This window comes from Mustelus asterias, chromosome 1 (genome assembly GCF_964213995.1).
Source record: "Mustelus asterias chromosome 1, sMusAst1.hap1.1, whole genome shotgun sequence".
Taxonomy (NCBI): Eukaryota; Metazoa; Chordata; class Chondrichthyes; order Carcharhiniformes; family Triakidae; genus Mustelus; species Mustelus asterias.
In genome coordinates this window covers 77,577,652-77,602,090 of record NC_135801.1, presented here as the reverse complement: position 1 = coordinate 77,602,090, position 24,439 = coordinate 77,577,652, and the positions used below count along the sequence as shown (strand labels likewise).

The window sequence follows — 24,439 nt, the reverse complement described above, 5'->3', positions numbered from 1 at the left end:
GACTTATCATTCCTGTGCTGCTTCTGAGCTGTTCAATTTAGTTCCAGACTCTAACTTGGACCCATTAACCACTCAATCTAGTTCTTTTCAAATACATGATCAATAATTTTTGAAAATTCCAATGGAACCCAATACCACCATCTTTTGAGTTAGTGCGTTTCAGGTCTTAACAACCTTCTATGACATCATTTCTCCTCATTTCCCCTTCAGTTCTTTTTTCAATTCAATCCCAGCTTCTCCAATCTCTTCATATAAGTGAAAACTCTCCTCGCTGGTATCATGCCGATGAAGACTTTCTGATTTATCTTATCAGCTTGTCCTGCCACCCTCAAAGATTTGCAATATGCACCCAAAGTCCTTCTTTACTTGTCAATGTCTCAAAAATTGTAAGAAATCTCACACCAGGTTAAAGTCCAACAGGTTTATTTGGTAGCACAAGCCACAAGCTTTCGGAGCGCTGCCCTCTACAAGACGTGTCGGATCATCGACACAGATGCCATCATCTCACGTGAGAACACCATCCACCAGGTACACGGTATATACACTTGCAACTCGGCCAACGTTGTCTACCTGATATGCTGCAGGAAAGGATGTCCCAAGGCATGGTACATTGTGGAGACCATGCAGACGCTACGACAACGGATGAATGAACACCGCTCGACAATCACCAGACAAGAGTGTTCTCTTCCTGTTGGGGAACACTTCAGCGGTCATGGGCATTTGGCCTCTGATCTTCGGGGTAAGCGTTCTCCAAGGCAGCCTTCAAGACACACGACAACGCAGAGTTGCTGAGCAGAGACTGATAGCCAAGTTCCGCACACATGAGGACGGTCTCAACTGGGATCTTGGGTTCATGTCACACTATCTGTAACCCCCATGACTTGCCTCGGTTTGCGAAATCTCACTAACTGTCCTGGCTGGAGACAATACACATCTCTTTAACCTGTGCTTAACCCTCTCTCCACTCACATTGTCTGTACCTTTAAGACTTGATTACCTGTAAAGACTCGCATTCCAACCATTATTTTGTAAATTGAGTTTGTATCTTTATATGCCCTGTTTGTGAACAGAACTCCCACACACCTGATGAAGGGGCAGCGCTCCGAAAGCTTGTGGCTTGTGCTACCAAATAAACCTGTTGGACTTTAACCTGGTGTTGTAAGATTTCTCACTGTGCTTACCCCAATCCAACGCCAGCATCTCCACATCAAAAATTGTACCATTCATATTATACTGCCTCTCCATGCTTTGTCCCAAAATGTATCATTTCAGTTTTGTGGAATGAACTTGCTTCTGGCCCAAAGTTTTTAAAACGATCTCTAAAGATCAGGGAAATTCGAGTTGCACTGAATGCAAATTGAACATAAAACTTTGCAAACTTTTGCACCAGTTAAATCAATATCAAGGGAATTAAGTCAAATAAATCAAACCAAACGAGCTGAAGCTCCAGGCGTGAATCTCTTCAAATTGTGCATTTCCAATGTTGATTTTTCTTTAACCTTTTCCATGTCTACTTTAAACTTAATGATAAATATATTGGTAAGGATAACTTGCTGCAGTTAAATAAGACTTTGGTGAGACTACATCTTATGTACAGTTTTGGTCTATAAATGGGCCTATATTCTCAGGAGCTTAGAAGAATGGGAGGTGATTTTGTTGATGTGCACAAAATTCTTCGAGGACGTGTCAGAGTAAGTGCAAAGAGGCTGAATCCCCGAGAATCTGGGATCATGGTCTCATGATAAGGACCAGGAGTTGGGCCTGAGATTTGAAGACATTTCTTCAAAGGGTTGCGAATCTTTGGAATTCTCTACCTGAGAGGCTGGGAGGCTAAGTCATCAAGTATATTCCAGAATGATATCAATAGATTTTCCGACACGACGGAAACAGAGGTGGTAAAGGGGAATTGGAGTAGAATATCAGCCATGATCTCACTGAATGGCAGGACAGGTTCAATGGTCATGTGGCTTAATCCTACTCCTGTTTCTTACATTCTTATTATGACCACTATTATCTAGATCTTCTCCCACTGTAATGTACTTTATTTGCCATAGTTCATTCTCTAGAATTAGACCCAGAAGTTTAATTCCTTGTTGGATTAGAAACAAACTGATTAAGAAAGTTCTCCTGTACATATTTTAGAAATTTTTTGCCCTCCTTGTTCTTTACTTTGTTTCCCACACTCAGACGATATTATGTCATTAAGTGTCCAATTATTTCCACTTTATTTTTTTTTACATTTCGAGAGAAGCATGTAGATTTGTTCCTCCATCTGTATCACAGTATTTGGGATTTATTGTAAACACTTCTCAGAGTTTCGTTTCTGTTATTTAAATCTAACAAAACAGCTTTGGCCTTTGAACCTTTTAGTATATCATCCCTCTCTAGAATAGTATTATTATCCTTGATCAATAATACTGCCACCACTGACCTGCCTGCTACCCCACCATCTTTATTCCTTTCCTATACATTGTAGCAGGAATATTTAGTTTCTTTTCCAGCCCAGGTCTTCATTACAGGCATTATACCATAGCCCCATGTAGCAATACCATACCCCATGTAATAATAACTTATCAACCTTAATTGTAACATTTGTCACATTAACACACGTACATTCCACCACCACACTACTTGGTTTCGCTTTTTTCTTTAATCTTTCTGCACTAATCTTTGTTATGTTGCTATTTGACCCGTCAAATTTTTTTTGGATTTCCCTAGCATACATCAACTCATTGGACGGGATTTTCTGGTCACGCTGGTCCCAAAACCGGAAAATCCCGCCCGAGGCCAACAGACCTTTGAGTGGTCCACCCACCGCCCGCTGTGATTCCCATGGCAGGCAGGACGGGAAAATTCCCCCCAATGTATTTTTGGATCACACACGACTTCTTTGCCTTACCTAATGTTAAAAACACGTAAAAGCATACTGAAATGTCATTGTTTTCTTAAATACACACCTAATCTCTGATTATATTGCTCAAGGCAATTCAGAGAATTGTAAAAGAATAGGATCATTATGTCATATTATGCACATCTTCAATTTTGATGTCAAAGAGGAGGTGGGGTTAATATGTAACCTACCGTAGCTCCGAAGGACACAAGGTATTAGTACTGTAAATAAATGCATCCTGACATCAACTGGAGATAAATTACCCTTAAAAAGACCTTGATGTCAATTAGAAAGTATTTTATGCTGCAAGAGAAGTTTTTTTCCCTCATCAACAAGAAGTAACCATCTTTATCAAACATGTTGACATGCTGGCAGAGCTCTTATGGTGCTGTTCGCACTAAATTGGAGGACATGAATTTTATACAACAAAGACATTTGGCTTTTAGGGTGCAAATATTTAAAACAGTCATCCAAAATTCCTCTCTACACTATTTTAGTGGAGATGTTAACGTGTTTATTTTAAATGGATTAATATCTCCAGTAAAATCAAGGCAAGGATGTTCAGAGGAATACATGAAGCAGCTGTTTGCTAGCATCCATAAAGTAGCTTCAGGGCCAATGTACTATTTTGCTGCCAAGGTGAAGCTGTGTTTAATCTATCTCATTCTTTCAGGACCACTGTCTCTAATTGCTGTAAACAGGCACCTCCTGAGGGAACTGTTGGGACAAACCTGTAGATTGACAGCTACTTGCAATTTCTGCACCTCGGGGAAGACAGGTTATTGAATTCACAAGAAAACAGCAGATTTTTAATAATATACTTTATATTAATAGGTTGTCTGTTCACTCTTGGGCTTGTTGTTTTATGTTTCAGTATCGTAAATCCTGGTGTACAAGTCAACCTGGCATGAAAGACAACCTCTAATTTTTTCCAGCTCCATATATCGGGCAGAATTTTCTGTTTTATTTTTAAGTGCTGTTGGGTGGGAAATGCGCTGAGTAGCACACCGGCTCCACTGATGGCTTTCCCTGCCATATATTTCTAAACTTAGTTAAAGGTAGTGCTGAAACAAGTCCCATGCTGGTGGGGCGGGCTCTCGAGATTGGGTTGCCATTTCTGAAGTGTGCCTCGATCTAATAGAAATAAAAACAAGGATTCCCCCCCCAATCATTTAAACAAGACAAATCCCCACCATACATGGGGAATCCCACCCCCACCGACACAGGGAACATCTCCCATCGACAGGGGGAACCCACAACCCTCCCACCGACATGGGGAATCCAACACCCACGTAAACAAAGAAACCATGCTGCCCTTAGTGCCAATGGGCAGTGCCAGGCATGTCTCTCTCCCCCATGGGGCTGTACTTATATGGGCACCCCTGTGGGGGGTTCTCTTTGCCAGGTTCCTGTTGGTTCAGATCTGTTGTAAACCCCAGTCCCCTGGTGACGTGACATCACATTGGTGACAGGAGGGGGTGGTGCATGAACCCAAAAGTGTGGACATGATACAGCGGGTGAGCCCCTAATGATATTAAGATGTACTTAAATGGGGTTCCCAGCATTGCATGGTGGGGGGACGAGAGGGGACCACATAGTGAGATCTTGGCAGCGTGAATCCTGTTTATCGGCTCTCGCGATCTGTGCTGGGCGTCCAGCCTCGAGCGCGTCTCCCAGCGCCGGATTTCTGGCGCCATCAGCTCCGTGCCGGAAATAGGCTCGGAGCTGCATTAGGCATGCAAAGGAGCATGCAAATCTAATTTAGATGTCATTAGCGGGCCTGGGACTTAAGTCCTGGGCCCGCTAGCCTCTTCCACTCCGCCAGAAGTATTTCACTCCAGCGGGGTTTACAGTAGCTCCCCTCTTTTTGGGAGCTGGCAGCCTGACCCCGTAGGAATGAAGGGGGGGGAGGGATTAGGGGCCCCCTAGTGGTTAGGGCGTGGGAGGAGGTGCCCCGTGAGTATTGGGGGCACCTCCTGGATTAGGGGCCAGCCTATGCCCCGGAACTGCCCAAGGGTCAAAGTGCCACTGCCCAGGGAGCACCTTGGCACTGCCCACCGAGCATGGCACAGTGCCAAGTGGGCGGGGCAATCGGTGGAGGGGGGGTTCCACTGCCACCCTGCATACAGGGCATGAGCAGAGGGAGGGAGGTCGGAAATCGGGGTTGGGGGGGGGGGGGGGGGCAGGGGTGTTGAACAGGAGATCGGGGCTGCGGGAGGTGGTGGGGCAGTGAACAAGGCAGGCTGGGGGCGGGGGGAGCGGGGGGGTGTCAGGGCTGGGCCCGGGCATGTTTGGGGGCCAGTGATTGGGTTGTGAGGGGGTTGCACAGCTGACTTTGTGGGGATTGCGGGGCTGGCCAGCGATTGAGCTGGCCAGCAATCAGGTGGTCAGCAGACAGGGGCCACTGCACATGCGCCTATCTCAGCACTGACAGATCGGTGCATGTGCAGTGGCTCACTCAGCGCCATGTTGTCAGCCTCTCCGGTGAGAATAGGTCCCGCCCACTGATTCTTCACACGATTTAGGCGAGTGCACAATGTGTGGGACATTCCTCTCTGAACCAGTTTTCACACTAATTCAACACTTAGAATTTTTTTGGGAGAATCATCCCCAATATCTGCGGTACTAGTGCCAATCAGTGTGAATGCCACACACATTTTGTACATCTGACATTTTGAAGTGTGACTTCACCGAGCTTTTATAAGCAAATGTTGGAATTTTTTCGTGTTTAAAATTTCTTTTGCCACTAATTTTGTACCTGTATATCATCATGCACCAACACATAATGGAAGCAATTTTGACTTTGTGAGTGGGCAGTAAAGTACAGATTGGCCACACGTTACATACGCCACCAAATTTCCAGTCACAGCCCTACCCCCCTTCCCCCCATTCAGGTTTTCTTGACCCCGCCTAATGCGAGAACTAACTCTACATACATGCTGACATGTATTTAATGAAAATGTCATTGTACAGATAGTGCCAATGCAACTTCTGATTTGAATTTCAAAGAATATGTTCAACAGCAGTAAAGTTGTTGTTGCGCAAGATTTTCTTGTGCAAACAGACAATTAGCACCACTGGATTTATTATCCATGGAAATAAATGTTTCGGGCATTCTTTCTACTTAGTCCAGCCTTCTTGATGTCTTGAATTTTCCAAAATGGTCCAATAAAAGGAAGTGGCATTTATTATGTCTGTAATCGCTAATAAAATACATTTAATTTTATTTTAACAGAGGCATTACCCATTTCTTATCCGACAATCTATATTCAGGGCCAAGTGTATATTTTTCAAAATATTTTATATAGATTGCTCATTATAAGGCAAACTTATTACATCAGATATCAGGATGGGAGGATCTGTCAACAATTCCGCAATAAGGCTGCCTCTTTAATTGACTAACCTGGATCCTGGACTACCAACATACAAATACCATTTAGTTTATCAGAAGAGTGCTAAAAATTATAATTTGGAGGAATCACGAAGGACTTCTTTTACACAAGGAAGTGTAACCAGTATGTCCTGTATTGTACATTATGTTCAACCCTTTTACCTAATTCTTAGGTTATCAATATCCTCCATCGTAAAAGTTGAAAATTCCAACAGCTCTTCATCGCCTTTGGTGAGAATACCATACATGGGCAAAGATATCAACTGAATCCGGATCTTACTGTCGGGAGAATTATTGTCCTAAAGAAGAAAAGGTAAATGTTCAGCTACTTGGTTTCTTTTTAACATTTTTAATCATTTTCCATTACTCAATTGTGAAAACAACATTAATATATCTCGAAAATAGCAAGTAATATTTCTAGAATGCAACCACGACTGCACAAAACATTCAACATAAATGTAGCAAAACACTCTAAAGTTGGTGTAATATTATCAGATAGAGAACTCATGTAGGAATGTGTTAAAGTGTGGATGTGAATTTACACCTGTGATCCTCTCCCTCAGTGAGTGAACTTGGCCTGATTGTCTGTGTGACAGAATGGACAAGAGTACAGCATATTGCTCTTGGTGAATAAAAGGAAATCTAAGCAAAGGTGTACCTACAATTCCAGCAAACATATTTGTTAGGATGATACAGAGTTAAGTGATGAATCAGGATACAGTTGTGCCCAAAAGAAGAGTAGCCATAAGACATAGGAGCAGAAGTGGCCACTCGGCCCATCGTGTCTGCTCTGCCATTCAATCACGGCCGATTTGTTTTCTCATCCCCATTCTCCCGTCTTTTCCCCATAACCCCTGATCCCCTTATTAATCAAGAACCTATCTATCTCTGTCTTAAAGACACTCAATGACCTGGCGTCCAAAGCCTTCTGCGGCAAAGAGTTCCACAGATTCACCAATCTCTGCTGAAGAAATTGCTCCTCATCTCTGTTTTAAAGGATTGTTCCTTTAGCCGGAGGTTGTGCCCTCTGGTTCTAGTTTTTCCTACTAGTGGAAACATCCTCTCCACGTCTACTCTATCCAGGCCTCGCAGTATCCTGTAAGTTTCAATAAGATCCCCCCTCATCCTTCTAAACTTCAACAAGTACTGACCCAGAGTCTTCAACCATTCCTCATACAATAAGCTTTTCATTCCAGGGATCATTCTTGTGAACCTCCTTTGGGCCCTTTCCAAGGCCAGCACATCCCTCCTTAGCAAAACTGCTCATAATACTCCAAATAGGATCTGACCAGAGCCTTATACAGCCTCAGATGTACATCCCTGCTCTTGTATTCTAGCCCTCTCGACATGAATGCTAACATTGCATTTGCCTTCCTAACTGAACCTGCACATTAACCTTAAAAGAGTCTTGAATAATGACTCCCAAGTCTCTTTGTGTTTCTGATTCCTAAGCATTTTCCCATTTAGAAAATAGTCTATGCCTCCATTCCTCCTTCCAAAGTGCATAACCTCATACTTTTCCACATTGTATTCCATCTGCCACTTCTTTGCCCACTCTCCTAACCTGTCCAAGTCCTTCTGCAGCCCCCCGCTTCCTCAATACTACCTGTCCCTCTAGCAATTAAGAAATAACGTTAAAGAATATTAATAAAGTCATTTCTGGTGATTCACAGCTTAAATTAGGTGAATAATTTAACTGATCTCCCTAAATGGACCCTTGGAGTGGTTGCAGGGTCAGAATCTAACTGAGGGCTTTAGATAATGTGTCATTTCCCAGGATGGCTTATTTGCCACAGGTCTTTTTTAGAACATAAACAAATGAAAATCAAAAATTGACTAAGTGAAACATAACAGAAAAGCAAAAAAGTGAAAGCTAAAAACGCAAAATGAAAAACATACAAAATAGATCTAAACAAAACCCAAGAATTTACAAAGATAAGAATCTGTGAGAAAAGTGAAATATCAGGAAAAGGCACAGGTCAGAAAAAAACCATAACAGAGATGTCCTTCCTGTTAATATCCGGCAACCAAACATTACTGCAAGTTTTACAATGGCCGTTGAAACAAAAGTATAATTTCTATCACTTAATAGAAAAACAAAGTGTAGGAATGCACTATTTTTTTGGAAAGTTGAGATACATAATTAAACTATATTATTAATGTGCCAAAATTGGGTTTAGAACAGAGTGCAATCAGAATCAGTTATCTGTCAGAGTACGAGTTAACATACAATGTATGCCAGATGAGATCGTGTTATAGTTTCCAAGCTTTTCTCAGGCACTGAAATAGTCAACAGAGATTCAGGTGCAAGCCTAGGTCCATCACCATCTGTCGCTGAGATATGAACTTCCAACATTGTTGTTGCTGTGGTAACTCCATCTGTGACTAAGATTTGCATATTGTCCTCAGTTGTCAGGGTGCCACTGTGCACATAATGAATCGCGTTTCGTACCACATCATCATGTGTGAAGGTATCACCTGTACAAAATGAGAGGGTGGATCAAAATGGGATGTCAGTAGCATGTAATCTCTTAATGATAACCCCATAGATGTTAACTGTATAAATTAAGACAAAGTGTGTAAAGGTAGAGGGCACTCATTGGATGTGTGCCTATAAAATAGAGGCTAGAAGAGGCTGCCAATTTATTAATTAGTTATATTGGTATACTCGAGAGAGTATAAAATTGTGACACTTATGGACACTGGTGGGAGGTTGTAGAGTTAAGAGCTATATTCAACAATCCCACCCAGGCCTTATCCCTGTAACCCCACATATTTACCATACTAATCCCCCTGACACTAAGGGACAATTTAGCATGGCCAATCAAGCTAATCCGCACATCTTTGGAGTGTGGGGGGAAACTGGAGCACCCAGCAGAAACCTATACAGACATGGGGAGAATGCATAAACTCTACACAGACAGTGACCCAAGGCTGAGTTATTGAACTCAGGTACCTGGTATTGTGAGGCAGCAGTGCTAATCATTGTGCCACTGTGTCACTTCTTGTGATTGTACATTTACAGTGGTAACTTGCAACAGGAAAAGGGATGAGATTTTGGAAAGAATGAGGTGCAGCCACCTGTCTGTATGTGGGCTTGGAAGCTAGGTTCCATGTAAATGAACGGATCACTAATGAAGAACCTGTATGGTGAAATTGGTTTAGCCACATTAGCCAGCAAAGATAGTGCAAGTACAAAATGAAATTTCCAACTATTTCAGTAAAATTATAGACAAAAAGAATCTCAGAAAAACCTTCAAGATCAATGTAAAAAAACAGAAATTCACAAGTAAGATTGTTCTGTGCCACCTTATCTTCCATAAACACTGAAGGTGGAATGTAGGACTCTGGCAGCTACACATGTGAATAAGTTAGAATGGCAAAGATTGCACAAATGAATTACATTTCCCAGTTATCTCAGTATTTAGTATCAATCCAATTCATATTAGAGGGATAACATTCCTGTTTGTGGTCAAGATTTTGTTGTAAATGAGTTTAATTAGTCTCAGTCCAGTTGTTAATAGGCCACATTTAAATTCTAAATTACACTCAGGAGGTTATAAAAATGATTGAGGCAGGTTGTTTGTTGTAAATGTAGCTATTTGACATTGAGGGTAGCACAAGGTGGGGTAAGGGGAAGAGGAGGAGAGTTATCAACTTCACCACCCAGGATGCAGATCACCAATTCCTTCTAGAACCGGCCAAATATTTAGCGCAATGTATTCGCTCAGTCAGGTTACTGAGCAGGCAGCAACACTGGAAATTGTCTGATTAGTTGGGATTGAGAAAAAGGAACTTTGTTATACAGCTGAATATACTAATTGTATTTGATCACTCAGAGGGTGGGATTTTCAGGCCATGCTTGCCCAAGACTGTAAAATCCCACCAGAGATCAACAGACCTTTGCATGGTCTGTGTTCCGCCTGCTACAATTCCCATGGCGGGCAGGACGGGAAAATTCCACCCAGAGACTCCGAAAACTCTGCTCATCCGAGAGATTACTAGCCGAGATACAACTTCACTCACAATGTTAACAGGGTACAGCAGATTTTTATTCTTTTCAGTTATATAGTCTTCCCCACATGTAAATTTAGAAGCCACTGCTTTAACGTGCAACCATGATTGTCAAAATATTACCATGGGTCCCAATCACTGGTCCATAGTTAATCTCAGCCAGGGTGACAGTAAAGATGACACAATTGCCTTCAGTGTCTCTGAGCTGTAATTGTCACTCACCTTTTACCATTGGCTGTCTGTAGTCTGATTTAATCAATACCCCAAACTGAGGGGCTTCCATCAGTTCAAAAAGAAGGTCATCAGGGTATGTGTCTACATCACGTACTGCCAACTGGCTCAAACCTTAGCACAAAAACAAAGTGATATTTGCTTAGATAATTGTACTAGCTTATTCTGAGCAGGTTTCTTGAAAACAATTTTCTGTGCGCAGTGCGGTTCGTTTGTTCAGAATTTTGCTAATGTTATATTCACTACGACAATGGCTGGAATGTAACACTTCATCCGGGAGCGAGCTGGCAGGTGATGGAGGTGTAAATTGCATGTCATCATGATGGAGGAGAGGATTGGGGGTGCTATGTCCATCAAATACACCAATCCCTGGAATTTTTGCAGTCGCCAGGGAAATGTTGGGTCACCCTGCCACCCTTGGGCCATTTGAGGCCAAATGACGAAGTAATGGCTTCTTGATCACCACCTCGGCAAAGCAGCCAGACTTGTATTCACACTTCCACCGTTGCTCATGGTTAAGGACTGTCTGCATTCCCAGTGGCTCCCAGAAGCTAGGACCAGTGGAGACGAGCTTTCTCCCAACTTTCCAGTTGGTGTGGTGGGGCCACTACTTCCATATTAAATCTCAGTCATTGATTCCAACACATGAGGAATAGTCAAGCTTCTCACCCAGAAACCATTTACTTACTATTGTTGTGGACGCAAATTACAAACATGAAAACAAAGTACCTTAATACAGTTCTGCCATATTTGAGAGTTTTAAGGTTTTACAGATAAAATGACCAGCTTACAGAAAGGCACCGTTGTAAATAAATGGGGATTCAGTTAATATTTGACATGGCAAAAAATGGATGGTGGTGGATAAGTTCCTCAGCATTCACCATTCCTGATTTTCTTTTCAGCAGGTGATTGATGTGCTAAAGCCAATTTCACACTCCCGCTAAAGTCATATTTTGCATACAATATTTGTCCAAAACACTGATTTTACATGGGCAGGATTTTTTGTATGGCAGGGTTTTCTGCCGCTCAAGGAGCAGTAATAGGTTGGTGACAAGATTTCTGTCCCTCACATGGGAGGAAATTCCGTCTCAGAGGGCTAATTCTGAATCTGATTGGCCAGCAGTTCTGTAGTCCCAGCAGCAACAGAACTGGGACTAAAAGCATTCCCCAGATTCTAAGTCCTGGATTCAGGATCAAGAGGGGCTCTCACAGCAGGAAAGGCTCTCACAGCAGGAAAGGGTGGTGAGGCCAGGGGAGGAGAGAGCATCTGCAGAAGGCAGACCTGGGAGGTGGGGATCCCAATATTGAAAAGGGACTCTTGAGGGAGGCACCTTTCCTTCCTGCCTGAGGCTGAAGCAGGTTACCCCTCACCCTTCCCAACCCCTGGACTCCTCCTGCCAACATAAAATTATGGAGGGGCCGGGGCTGCCCCCCTCCCCCATTCTCCTGAAAAACCTCCAGAGAGAAATCGAGAAAATTCTGCCCCATTTGTCTGTTTTTCATAAATTATGTTATCAATCCAAGATCCCTTCCACTCACAGGACTTGGAAAAATACATTTATTGATTGAGAACATTCTCTCTGATTCCCAAAGGAACAATGGATTACAAACCATTGAAGCTTTGAATCCTATAGGAATTCTCTACCACATTAACTTCTCCTGCAAGCCCCATGCCTGGTAACAAGGAGTCACTTATAATCTGGGTTAAAATCTATTGCATTGGAGACCGAGTAAGGATTGGGCCAGTTACACCTGACAGCTGGGCCGGAATTTCCCATTCCTGATTGGACAGGAATGGAGGTGAGATGGCAAACAAACTGATAAAATAATTCCACCCTGTGCCATTTTGCTGAGGGCAGAGGAGGGAGTGGGCCTCATACAGTCCCGCCCCCAATAACAAACTCCTTTGTACCATTGCCAGATCGTGAATAGCTCATCGCTGGAAAGTTTAATGATTCTCAGCGGGTGGCTGGGGTTCAGTTGCTGTCAGATTTTACACAAGATGGAAGCCAGATGAGTTTATAAGGTAAATAAAATGGTTTTGCCACATTTACAGTCCACCAGAGGACAATGGCTTCTGTAGAATGATTTGTTTGTGTTCATTCCAGTGAGCCATGACTGTGCTGTGAATGGGAGATTTAACAAAGGATTAAGCAAGGTATTTTCCAAAATTTCTCTCAATATTATTGGACATTCTGTGGGAATTACTAGCTCGGCGTGTGATGAGAAGAGTAATGAACTACTAGCAACAAATAGCAACCTGGTTACTCAAGGGCACTTCTTTTTGGACAATTGCAGGGAAATATCTGGGTGCTCGCTTATCCATCCTCTGAACATAAGAACATAAGAAATAGGAGCAGGAGTAGGCCATCTAGCCCCTCGAGCCTGCCCCGCCATTCAATAAGATCATGGCTGATCTGACGTGGATCAGTACCACTTACCCGCCTGATCCCCATAACCCTTAATTCCCTTACCGCTCAGGAATCCATCCATCCGCGCTTTAAACATATTCAGCGAGGTAGCCTCCACCACCTCAGTGGGCAGAGAATTCCAGAGATTCACCACCCTCTGGGAGAAGAAGTTCCTCCTCAACTCTGTCTTAAACCGACCCCCCTTTATTTTGAGGCTGTGTCCTCTAGTTTTAACTTCTTTACTAAGTGGAAAGAATCTCTCCGCCTCCACCCTATCCAGCCCCCGCATTATCTTATAAGTCTCCATAAGATCCCCCCTCATCCTTCTAAACTCCAACGAGTACAAACCCAATCTCCTCAGCCTCTCCTCATAATCCAAACCCCTCATCTCTGGTATCAACCTGGTGAACCTTCTCTGCACTCCCTCCAATGCCAATATATCCTTCCTCATATAAGGGGACCAATACTGCACACAGTATTCCAGCTGCGGCCTCACCAATGCCCTGTACAGGTGCATCAAGACATCCCTGCTTTTATATTCTATCCCCCTCGCAATATAGGCCAACATCCCATTTGCCTTCTTGATCACCTGTTGTACCTGCAGACTGGGCTTTTGCGTCTCATGCACAAGGACCCCCAGGTCCCTTTGCACGGTAGCATGTTTTAATTTGTTTCCATTGAGATAGTAATCCCATTTGTTATTATTTCCTCCAAAGTGTATAACCTCGCATTTCTCAACGTTATACTCCATTTGCCATATCCTCGCCCACTCACTCAGCCTGTCCAAATCTCTCTGCAGATCTTCTCCGTCCTCCACACGATTCACTTTTCCACTTATCTTTGTGTCGTCTGCAAACTTCGTTACCCTACACTCCGTCCCCTCCTCCAGATCATCTCTATAAATGGTAAATAGTTGCGGCCCGAGTACCGATCCCTGCGGCACGCCACTAGTTACCTTCCTCCAACCGGAAAAACACCCATTTATTCCGACTCTTTGCTTCCTGTCGGATAGCCAGTCCCCAATCCACTTTAACACACTACCCCCAACTCCGTGTGCCCTAATCTTCTTCAGCAGCCTTTTATGGGGCACCTTATCAAACACCTTTTGGAAATCCAAAAACACTGCATCCACCGGTTCTCCTCCATCAACCGCCCTCGTCACATCTTCATAAAAATCCAACACGTTCGTCAAGCACGACTTTCCCCTCATGAATCCATGCTGCGTCTGATTGATCGAACCATTTCTATCCAGATGCCCTGCTATCTCCTCTTTAATAATGGATTCCAGCATTTTCCCTACTACAGACGTTCAGCTGACCGGCCTATAGTTACCCGCCTTTTGTCTCCTTCCTTTTTTAAACAGCGGCGTAACATTAGCCGTTTTCCAATCAACCGGCACTACCCCAGAATGCAACGAGTTTTGATAAATAATCACTAACGCATCCACTATTACCTCTGACATTTCTTTCAATACCCTGGGATGCATTCCATCCGGACCCGGGGACTTGTCCACCTTCAGTCCCATTAGTCTACCCAGCACTGCCTCTCTGGTAACATTAATTGTATTAAGTATTTCTCCTGCTGCCAACCCTCTATCGTTAATATTTGGCAAACTATTTGTGTCCTCCACCGTGAAGACCGACACAAAAAACTTATTTAAAGACTCAGCCATATCCTCATTTCCCACTATTAACTCCCCCCTCTCGTCCTCCAAGGGTCCAACATTCACTCTAGCCACTCTATTCCTTTTTATATATTTATAAAAGGGGATATAGTAGTAACGGCAGAAGTAAACAGATATTGAACCAGTCAACTGATTAGGGCAAATGCCTTACCAATGGCTGCTCTTCCTCCCTGGCTAACCTCGATGAAGGGTTCTGATATTTGAAAAACTGGAGGTTGCTGATTGGTAGAGAGCAGATGAATGGTAAATTCCATTTCTGGGGACGTATGTTCACCATCAGAAACTGCACAAAGAAAAGCAAACAATGTCAGCTTGCAGTCATCCCCAAATATATATCGCAAAATACTTCTTAACATTCAAAAGAAAACCACAAACAAGGTGGTGGAGGCAAACTCGATAGGGTCTTTTAAGAGACTTCTGGATGAGTACATGGGACTTAATAGGATTGAGGGTTATAGGTAAGCCTATGTATAAGCCTAGGTAGGACATGACCGGCGCAACTTGTGGGCCAAAGGGCCTGTTTGTGCTGTATTTTTTCTATGTTCTAAGCCTCAGGCCAGACCAGTTATTATGTATTGTTTTTCTATTAGACATATCAGTCTCTTGTATGATGTTAACATGATATAACAGACAAGAGGTGTTTCAAGATTGCACGTTCCTCCTGTGTGACAGAGTTGCTCCTTAACATTTATTTGGGGGTAAATTGCAAAATTTCTCAGAGATGGTATTCATCAGAAAATCTGGTTTATCAGATTGATGAGATGTACTTTACTGTACTTTAAATATAAAGTTAATTAAATTTCTCTAATGTCGGTGTATTGGGAGTAGAGTGGAAGGATGTTGTTTTCAGCATGAATTGAGCATGTTGAACTGACGGCAGATTTTCCCTGCGGGTTTCAGGACCCCACCATCAGACACAAATCGGGGTCAGAAGCTTGCAACATGTGGAAAATAGTCATTCATCTGTGATTTGCTCAAAATTGGCCCATTAGTAACCAATGGGCAAATTTGCAATCTGATTAAGGATAGCAAATGGGCTCTTGAAGCTGGAGAGCTAACAGGAAGCCCTCCAACATTGAAGCAGCAGCAGTAGGATGCCATGGGAGACAAGTGGCCATTGCAGCTGCTCGCCAAATATGTGGAAAAGACATCTCTCTCAGGCAGCCTGAACCCGAATCCAGGCAAACAGGACTGCACTGCTCCCAACCACTTGCAGGAGGCCTGGAGGCTAACTATAAAATCAAGGCATCCCAGCACTAACAAGCCTTTAAGTGCCACTTGTGGGTAGGTGCTCCTGCCGACTCCCTATCCTCCAGGAACGCAGCTAAAAATTCAGCCCCATGTGTCTTCAAACTGTGAACACAGATCTTCCTCACAAAAAGGGAAAAGACATTTTCACACAGGTAAGTTCTTGTCTTTGTAGATCTTTCAGCAGTCACAGGCCAGTGTTGGTATTGGTTTGGCAGCAGGTAACTTGCTCCTTCTCTTTGTCTAACAGTGGTATTTTGCATAAAATTGGAGAGAAGTATGGACCCAAAGGAGGAGACAAATTATTTTTTTATATGCTGGGAGATGAGTGTGTTATTCAGTCGTGAATGCAATGTGCACAATGTTTATTTAAGAGAAAATAATAGTGATCATTTCAAGTTGCAAACTAATTTTCTTTTCAGAAAAATGCAAATACTGTCCAAACAAATGCAGCACTCATATCAGTGGAACAGATAATACAGAAATAAAGAAAATTTTGTAAAACCCTTGTTATATTGGTTCTATTTCAAACCCGGATTTGTGCACCCATGCAAAGGTGTTAACAAAATACCTATGGAGATTACATGCTTGTATAGTGACACCCATCCCAACCAATGTATAGTAAATACTGAGAGGATTAATAGCATGTAGACTGTTGAGTATCATTGGTTTTTCAGTAAATGCATCTGTTGAAATGAAGGTTTAATTTCTTCATTTGTAAGATGATAATTCCACTATGTTAACATTTGATAGGCTATACAGATGTTGGACATTTTATTGTTGATATACATAGAAAATTAGCATTTAGTATTAATCTGAATTTGGGTTGAGGTATTAGGAGACATGCAAGAATGGAGATAACCCCTTCCCTGAAAGTCTGGAACTGCTCCTGAATATAGTATCTGATAGCCACCACAATAATTTCTTTTCAGGTACAGGAATGTTATGTTCAATTCCACCACATTCAAAAGTAAGGGTATGACTCAAAGCCACCACTAAGTATTTGACAAAGGGTGTTAGAAACTCATTTACTTGAAGCAGTTAGATAAATGTTCATATTTAGCAACTCTATACCTGTGAAAAGGAAGCTCACTGACTCAGGCAGACCTAGGAGAATGAAACTAGGTTCAAATTACATTGTTTGGAGATGCCCACAGTTAAAGTCACTACTCATACATTGTGGAAAGGATAAATCTGAGGCCAGTCTTTTCTTTAATCCAGGTACATTTCCAAGACTACATAGCATAGATTCTTCTAGTTTCCCCCTTGATGCAGTGTGAACTGGTTTTTACACACTTGCAATAATTCCCCAATCTTTCCACATGTGGTGGTAGCTGCTCTCAATTACAACTTGAAAGTTCCATTATTGCAGCATGATTCCAACATTAACACCCATGACTGAAAAGTGAACAAACAAAGGAACCTACACAAATAATGGTTCTTGGTCCGAATACCAAAACAAATCAAACTGTATGGAATTAACAGCTCACCAAATATAAATATATCAGCACCCATAATTAACTTTCAGGGTTTAAACTGAGCCACAGGATAAGCCACTAACAAAAGCAAGGAGTAATCAAGGACAATCAGAATGGCGTTGTTAGAGAAAGTCATGTCTGACTAGATATTTTGAGAAGGTAATGAGGATTGATGAAGGTTATGCAGTTGATGTGGTCTACATGGATTTTAGCAAGGTTTTTGACAAGGTCTCATGTGACAGTGGGTCTGGTTTCTAAAAAAAGTAGTAAGAAGTCTCACAACACCAGGTTAAAGTCCAATAGGTTTATTTGGTAGCATAAGCCACAAGCTTTTGGAGCGCTGCTCCTTCATCAGGTAAATGGGAGTTCTGTTCACAAACAGGGCATATAAAGACACAAACTCAATTTACAAAATAATGGTTGGAATGCAAGTCTTTACAGGTAATCAAGTCTTAAAGGTACAGACAATCTGAGTGGAGAGAGGGTTAAGCACAGGTTAAAGAGATGTGTATTGTCTCCAGCCAGGACAGTTAGTGAGATTTTGCAAGCCCAGGCAAGTCGTGGGGGTTACAGATAGTGTGACATGAACCCAAGATCCTGGTTGAGGCCGTCCTCATGTGTGCGGAACTTGGCTATCAGTCTCTGCTCAGCGACTCTGCGTTGTCGTGCGTCGTGAAGGCCGCCTTGGAGAACACTTACCCGAAGATCAGAGGCCGAATGCCCATGACCGCTGAAGTGTTCCCCAACAGGAAGAGAACACTCTTGCCTGGTGATTGTTGAGCGGTGTTCATTCATCCGTTGTCGTAGTGTCTGCATGGTCTCCCCAATGTACCATGCCTCGGCACATCCTTTCCTGCAGCCTATCAGGTAGACAACGTTGGCCGAGTTGCAAGTGTATGTACCGTGTACCTGGTGGATGGTGTTCTCACGTGAGATGATGGCATCGGTGTCGATGATCCGGCACGTCTTGCAGAGGTTGCTGTGGCAGGGTTGTGTGGTGTCGTGGTCACTGTTCTCCTGAAGGCTGGGTAGTTTGCTGCGGACAATGGTCTGTTTGAGGTTGTGCGGTTGTTTGAAGGCAAGAAGTGGGGGTGTGGGGATAGCCTTGGCGAGATGTTCGTCTTCATCAATGACATGCTGAAGGCTCCAGAGAAGATGTCGTAGCTTCTCCGCTCTGGGGAAGTACTGGACGACAAAGGGTACTCTGTCCGCTGTGTCCCGTGTTTGTCTTCTAAGGAGGTCGGTGTGGTTTTTCGCCGTGGCACATCGGAACTGTCGACCGATGAGTCGAGCGCCATATCCTGTTCTTATGAGGGCATCTTTCAGCGTCTGGAGGTGTCTGTTGCGATCCTCCTCATCTGAGCAGATCCTGTGTATACGGAAGGCTTGTCCGTAGGGGATGGCTTCTTTAACATGTTTAGGGTGGAAGCTGGAGAAGTGGAGCATTCTGAGGTTATCTGTGGGCTTGCGGTACAGTGAAGTGCTGAGGTGACCGTCCTTGAACGAGATGCGTGTCTAAGAATACAACCGATTCTAGAGAGTAGTCCAAGGTGAGTCTAATGGTGGGATGGAACTTGTTGATGTCATTATATAGTTGTTTCAGTGATTGTTCACCATGAGTCCAAAGGAAGAAAATGTCATCGATGAATCTAGTGCATAGCATCGGTTGAAGGTCCTGTGCGATGAAGAGGTCTTGTTCGAACCTGTGCATGAAGATGAAGGTCATGATGTGGAGATGCCGGCGTTGGACTGGGGTAAACACAGTAAGAAGTTTAACAACACCAGGTTAAAGTCCAACAGGTTTATTTGGTAGCAAAAGCCACACAAGCTTTCGAGGCTCTAAGCCCCTTCTTCAGGTGAGTGGGAATTCCCACTCACCTGAAGAAGGGGCTTAGAGCCTCGAAAGCTTGTGTGGCTTTTGCTACCAAATAAACCTGTTGGACTTTAACCTGGTGTTGTTAAACTTCTTACTGAAGATGAAGGAGCAGCGCTCCGAAAGCTAGTGGCTTGTGCTACCAAATAAACCTGTTGGACTTTAACCTGCTGTTGTGAGACTTTTTACTGTGTTTACCCCAGTCCAACGCTGGCATCTCCACATCATGGCTACCATTTTTAAAAAAGCCCATGGGATCCAAGGGAATGTAGCAAACTGGATACAAAATTGGTTCAATGATAGGAAACAAAGGAAATGAAGGTGGTATTTTGAGATTGAAAAGATGTTTCCGGTGGGGCCTTGCAGGGTTCAATACTAGGTCCCCTGCTTTTTGTGCCATGTATTAATGATTTGGACTTGAATGTAGGAGGGAAGATTAATACGTTTGCAGATGACAGAAAGGCACAATTGATAATGAGGAAGAAAGCTGTAAACAGCAGGCAGAAATCAATGGACAGGTCAGATGGGCAGGAAAGTTGCAAAATCATCCATCATCCTTTGTTTCCTGCCACCTGGGTCAATTTTGTATCTCGTAGCAAATGGAATTTAACTCGCAGAAGTGTAAGGTGATGCATTTGGGAATGCCAAACAAGGCAAAGGAATACACAATACATGGAAGGATATTGAGAGGTCTGGTAGAAGTGAGGGACCTTGGAGTGCACGTCCGCAGATAACAGGGCAGGTAGGTAACAGGACAGGTCATTTTAAGATGTTAAGAATGCCTATGGAATACTTCACTTTATTGGTGGAGGAGAGCAGGGACATTATGCTGGAACTGTATAAAACACCAATTCAGCCACAAAGCAAGTACTGTGTGCAGTTCTGGTCACCTCATTACAGAAAGAATATAATTGCACTGCAGAGGATACAGAGGAGGCTGAAGGGAATTTTGATTGAGATCATAGATGCACAATGTTGTGAGAGGCTTGGAGAGAGTGGATGGAAAGGCCTATTTCCTTCAGGTTAGTGACAAGGGGGCAGAAAGTGATTTGTAGAAGGATTAAAAGGTGAGGTGAGGAATATTCTTTTTTTGGTAGGGGTCTGGAACTCTCTGAATGAAAAGGTAGCAGAGGCAAAAACCCTCAATTCATTTTAAAGGTGTCTGGAAATGCACCTGAAATCCTGTAACTTCCTGGGCTATGGACCAAGTGCAGGAAAATGGGATTTGGCAGGTGTAGACATGATGGACGGAACAACCTCTTTCTGTATCATAAATGTTTCTACGTTTTCTAAATATCTGAAAAGGAGGAATGTGCAGGGATATGGGGAGAGGACAGCGGAGTGAATTGCTCTTTAGAGAGCCAGCATGGACATAATGGGCCGAATGACCTTCTACCGTGCTGTAATAATTCTATGATTCTATGACTCGATCAACCAGTGACTTGGACACTGACTTTTCATCTTATAGATGCAGGTCAAATTGATACTGTGGAAATTATTTCTGTTAGCTGTTATTGACTGAGGCAATCTCAACCTTGTTCTAAAACACAATCGCAAAACCACCTAGTGTGCCATTGCTGGTGTGGAAAACTCCAAAGTATAGCAGTTCTTGAGAAGGGCGGCACGGTAGCACAGTGGTTGGCACTGCTGCTTAAGAGCTCCAGGGACCTGGGTTCGATTCCCGGCTTGGGTCACTGTCTGTGTGGAGTTTGCACATTCTCCTCGTGTCTGCGTGGGTTTCCTCCGGGTGCTCTGGTTTCCTCCCACAGTCCAAAGATGTGTGGGTTAGGTTGAGTGGCCATGCTAACAATTGCCCTTAGTGTCCTGAGATGCGTAGGTTAGAGGGATTAGTGGGTAAATATGTAGGGATATGGGGGTAGGGCCTGGGTGGGATTGTGGGTGGTGCAGACTCGATGGGCCGAATGGCCTTTCTGTACTGTAGGGATTCTATGATTCTTCTATGATGCTAAGTGAGGAAGAATCAAGGAAACTTTATTCTGCAACTATTTATGCTGTAATTAGCGTACAAATGATTGGGATTAATCAGAGACGAGCAAGGTGAAAATTGCGCCACGCTCCAGGATTGATATTCTTCACCTTGACGGGTACAAAATTCATCCAGTAAATTAAATCTTGAGGATTGGTTAGCTCAGCTGGCCAAATGACGAGCATGTGGTGCTGAACAACACCGTCAACAGCATGGAATCAATTCTCATTCCAACTGAAGTAGACATGGGACCTGCCTCCTCACCCTACCCATGAGATAGGAAGGCATCGGCAAACCACAAAAAAAAAAGCTCAGGATGGAGCATCAGCAAACAATGAGCCAAAAATCTGCCTCTGGGAAGAGCACATATGGAAATGGATTTTTTTTAAAGTAGATTTCCACATACTGTGTTTGGGCATAACAGATCTTCTGGGCACAGCATGTAGATTAAATAGATTGGTTGAAGATGAAAGGATCACATACCTGTAATCATTCTCACTTCACTTTCTTCCCAATTAATAAGCATATGGGCCTTATGCACCGTAACAATTAACCTTCTATGCCCAGACACAATATGAGGAAAATCTTAACATTGATGGTTTCCAATACTAAAACTTTGTCTTAATCAGATATAATTTCAGTAATTGTGAACCAAAACATTGGCATAATTAAATGGAGAAACTTGTTGTTTGCTAACATTACTACCTAGCAGAAACAGACACCAGTCGTGGAACGATATAATGAACACTCTTCTATGACCATATGTTTTTTTGTACATTTTTCATTAACGTTAATGGTCCAGAATCAGAAACACTAACAACATGTGTAAGCTGTGACTCTTGAGTCCCAGGAAAAGAATGCCTGGAACCTCTTGTCACACAAAAATGCTCCATTTACTGCATAATCAAATGATGGTTGACAGAGTTGCCAGGTTTGTGTTCCTTTTGACAGTTTTACCCTAGATCAAAATATGTTCTATACTGACATTGAGATGAATAAGTTATCAATAAACACAGACCACGGAGCAGTAACTATACCTGTGCAAAAAAATGACATTTTATATAAATATATATATATGTTTATATGTGTGCACATCATCTTGTTTCTTACCAGTGAAGGAGAACTTGAATAAGCCTTGTGCATGCAAAGATGCTGCTGGAGGACGGTACAGAATCTGCCCATTATCAATGTCAGCCTGAGTGAAGAATGTGACTGGGAAGAAAGGGCTGTCAGAGTGTTCAATAGTGCCTAAAAAAGATAACACAATGTTGTACAACAGCAGCACAAATACTAATAGTTACTACCCATCTATTGTCATGCAGATCTTTCAGGGGGTCTACTCAATGGATGGAATAGTGGTGAAATTGGACAGCAGCCTCTGGCATCTTCATAACAGTGAGAAACCTGGAAATCCAGAAGTTGCAGTCCAACTTGTCCTGTTTCTCCACAAGCTCTAATGACCAGCACCTTGCCAATAGTTTCAGTATTCGAGAACTTGGAGGGCATAAAGTTGTAACACTTGCTCACTGGGTACCGACTAAGCATGCCAGAAAATGCTAGGGCTTGTGCATAACTAAATATTCAACAACATGATAAATATTAATTACTGCCAATCAATCTTTTTCATGCTGAATCTTGGGTTATCTGTTAAAATGTTAAGTCTTAAACCGATTGCAACCTGTCCCTAAGTGGTTCACTTGGAGTTTAACAGAAGTGGGTCAAAGGTTGGGCATCCAGCCTGTTCCGAGAAAGTAGTTTAGCAACTTAAATATTTGAATGAAGCTGGGAACCTCTGATTTAGTCTGCATTCCGGATTTGACAGTGATCAGCGAGGTTCCCAGATCTTGGGAAACCCGGCAAGGGAGACAAGGACAGCTTCTGGAAAAAGCATTTACAATATTACTTGTGGCCAGGAGGAATCGGACAGCTAAAGTCCAAACCTTGGCAATGCCTACCCTAAGCAGCCCTAATATATGCTCTTAGCACATGAGGCTCCATGCCAGGAGCACAAATGAATACAATGTAGCCTGCAGGTTAACCTTTTCTGACACAAATAAAAGCACCACGGTGAGTCGAAAGGTAATATGTGGTTCTATGTTTTTCTTACTGCTTTAGACCATTTGTGGTCATAGAATTTCCTTGGCAATCAAATGCAAAATAACATCTCAGTGAACCTGAAGTAATGATGTTACAGTTATTAATGCTTTTGTCTAGCAATTCCCACACATCAAGGACACCAACTTGTCCTGACAGCTGATGTTAACAGCTTTTGTGTCCAAAATACTTCGGCATAAAATGTGATACGAAACAAGAAATATGCTGCAGTGATATATTACATTCATATCTGAATCAATTAATTCGAACTATAATTCCAGGTTTGTAGTGTAATTATTGTGTAAATAATTATGTTGGATGGAAACTTTTACAATATTAAGTTTATTATATTATAATGCACTGCTTTTAAACATGAGCTTATGATACACAGGACAGTGCAGAAAATACCTACTTATGAAAACCATTTCCCTTCTTGTTACTTAGCTGGAAAATAATGATAATTCTGTTGATAGCCAATGCTGACACACTGAGTTGCCTCCCATTGCCCACAATCCTGGCTCCTTTACCAGCATTGGAAGAGGTTGTGATGACTCTGAATTTCTTGGAGACCTTGCCATTGTCAACAAGGCAGATTAAGGCCAAAAATATCTAACCTTATTTAAAATAAGGCACATGATCCTACAAGGTGGATTCCAAGAACGACCCTCCGAAGAAATTACACCCTATCTTATGAGGAAAGATTAATTTAGTGTTGAGGGCAGGATCATTGTTCGGGGGTTCCCGTAAATTGTTCTGCCCTGAGGATAATGTCCAATATTAACAGAACTAAGTAATGGCCAACCCAGAGTATCAAAAATGAAGGTGCTGGCTGGGAGTCATGTCTGGTGGCCTGGTCTTGACTCTGACATCACAGACTTGGTGAAGCGATGTGACCTGTGCCAGGAAAATCAAAAACCCCCACCCTCAGCCTCTCTACACCCATGGGAGTGGCCTGGCAGACCATGGGTGCGTGTACATGTGGACTTTGCAGGTCTCTTTATGGGTTCCTGTTTTTCATAATGGTAGGCACACACTCCAAGTGGCTGGAGGTGCACCGCATGGGCGCCACAACATCTCAGGCTATGATCGAGAAATTACAAAAAAGCTTCAGTACACCTGGAATACTGGAAGTCCTGGT

General features: G+C 42.9%; 1 protein-coding gene across 1 annotated transcript in view; it reads right to left on the bottom strand.

Annotated features, from left to right (window-relative positions):
- The window catches only part of fras1 (Fraser extracellular matrix complex subunit 1), a 469,072-nt gene that overhangs the window by 121,820 nt on the left and 322,813 nt on the right, over positions 1-24,439 (bottom strand). Inside the window, exons 34-39 of the mRNA XM_078235603.1 lie at positions 22,318-22,455; positions 14,773-14,904; positions 10,518-10,640; positions 8,512-8,759; positions 6,444-6,580; positions 1,992-2,109 (exon numbers count right to left, since the gene is read on the bottom strand). Coding sequence (XP_078091729.1) covers positions 1,992-2,109; positions 6,444-6,580; positions 8,512-8,759; positions 10,518-10,640; positions 14,773-14,904; positions 22,318-22,455 — 896 coding nt within the window. The remainder of the gene's footprint in view (positions 1-1,991; positions 2,110-6,443; positions 6,581-8,511; positions 8,760-10,517; positions 10,641-14,772; positions 14,905-22,317; positions 22,456-24,439) is intronic.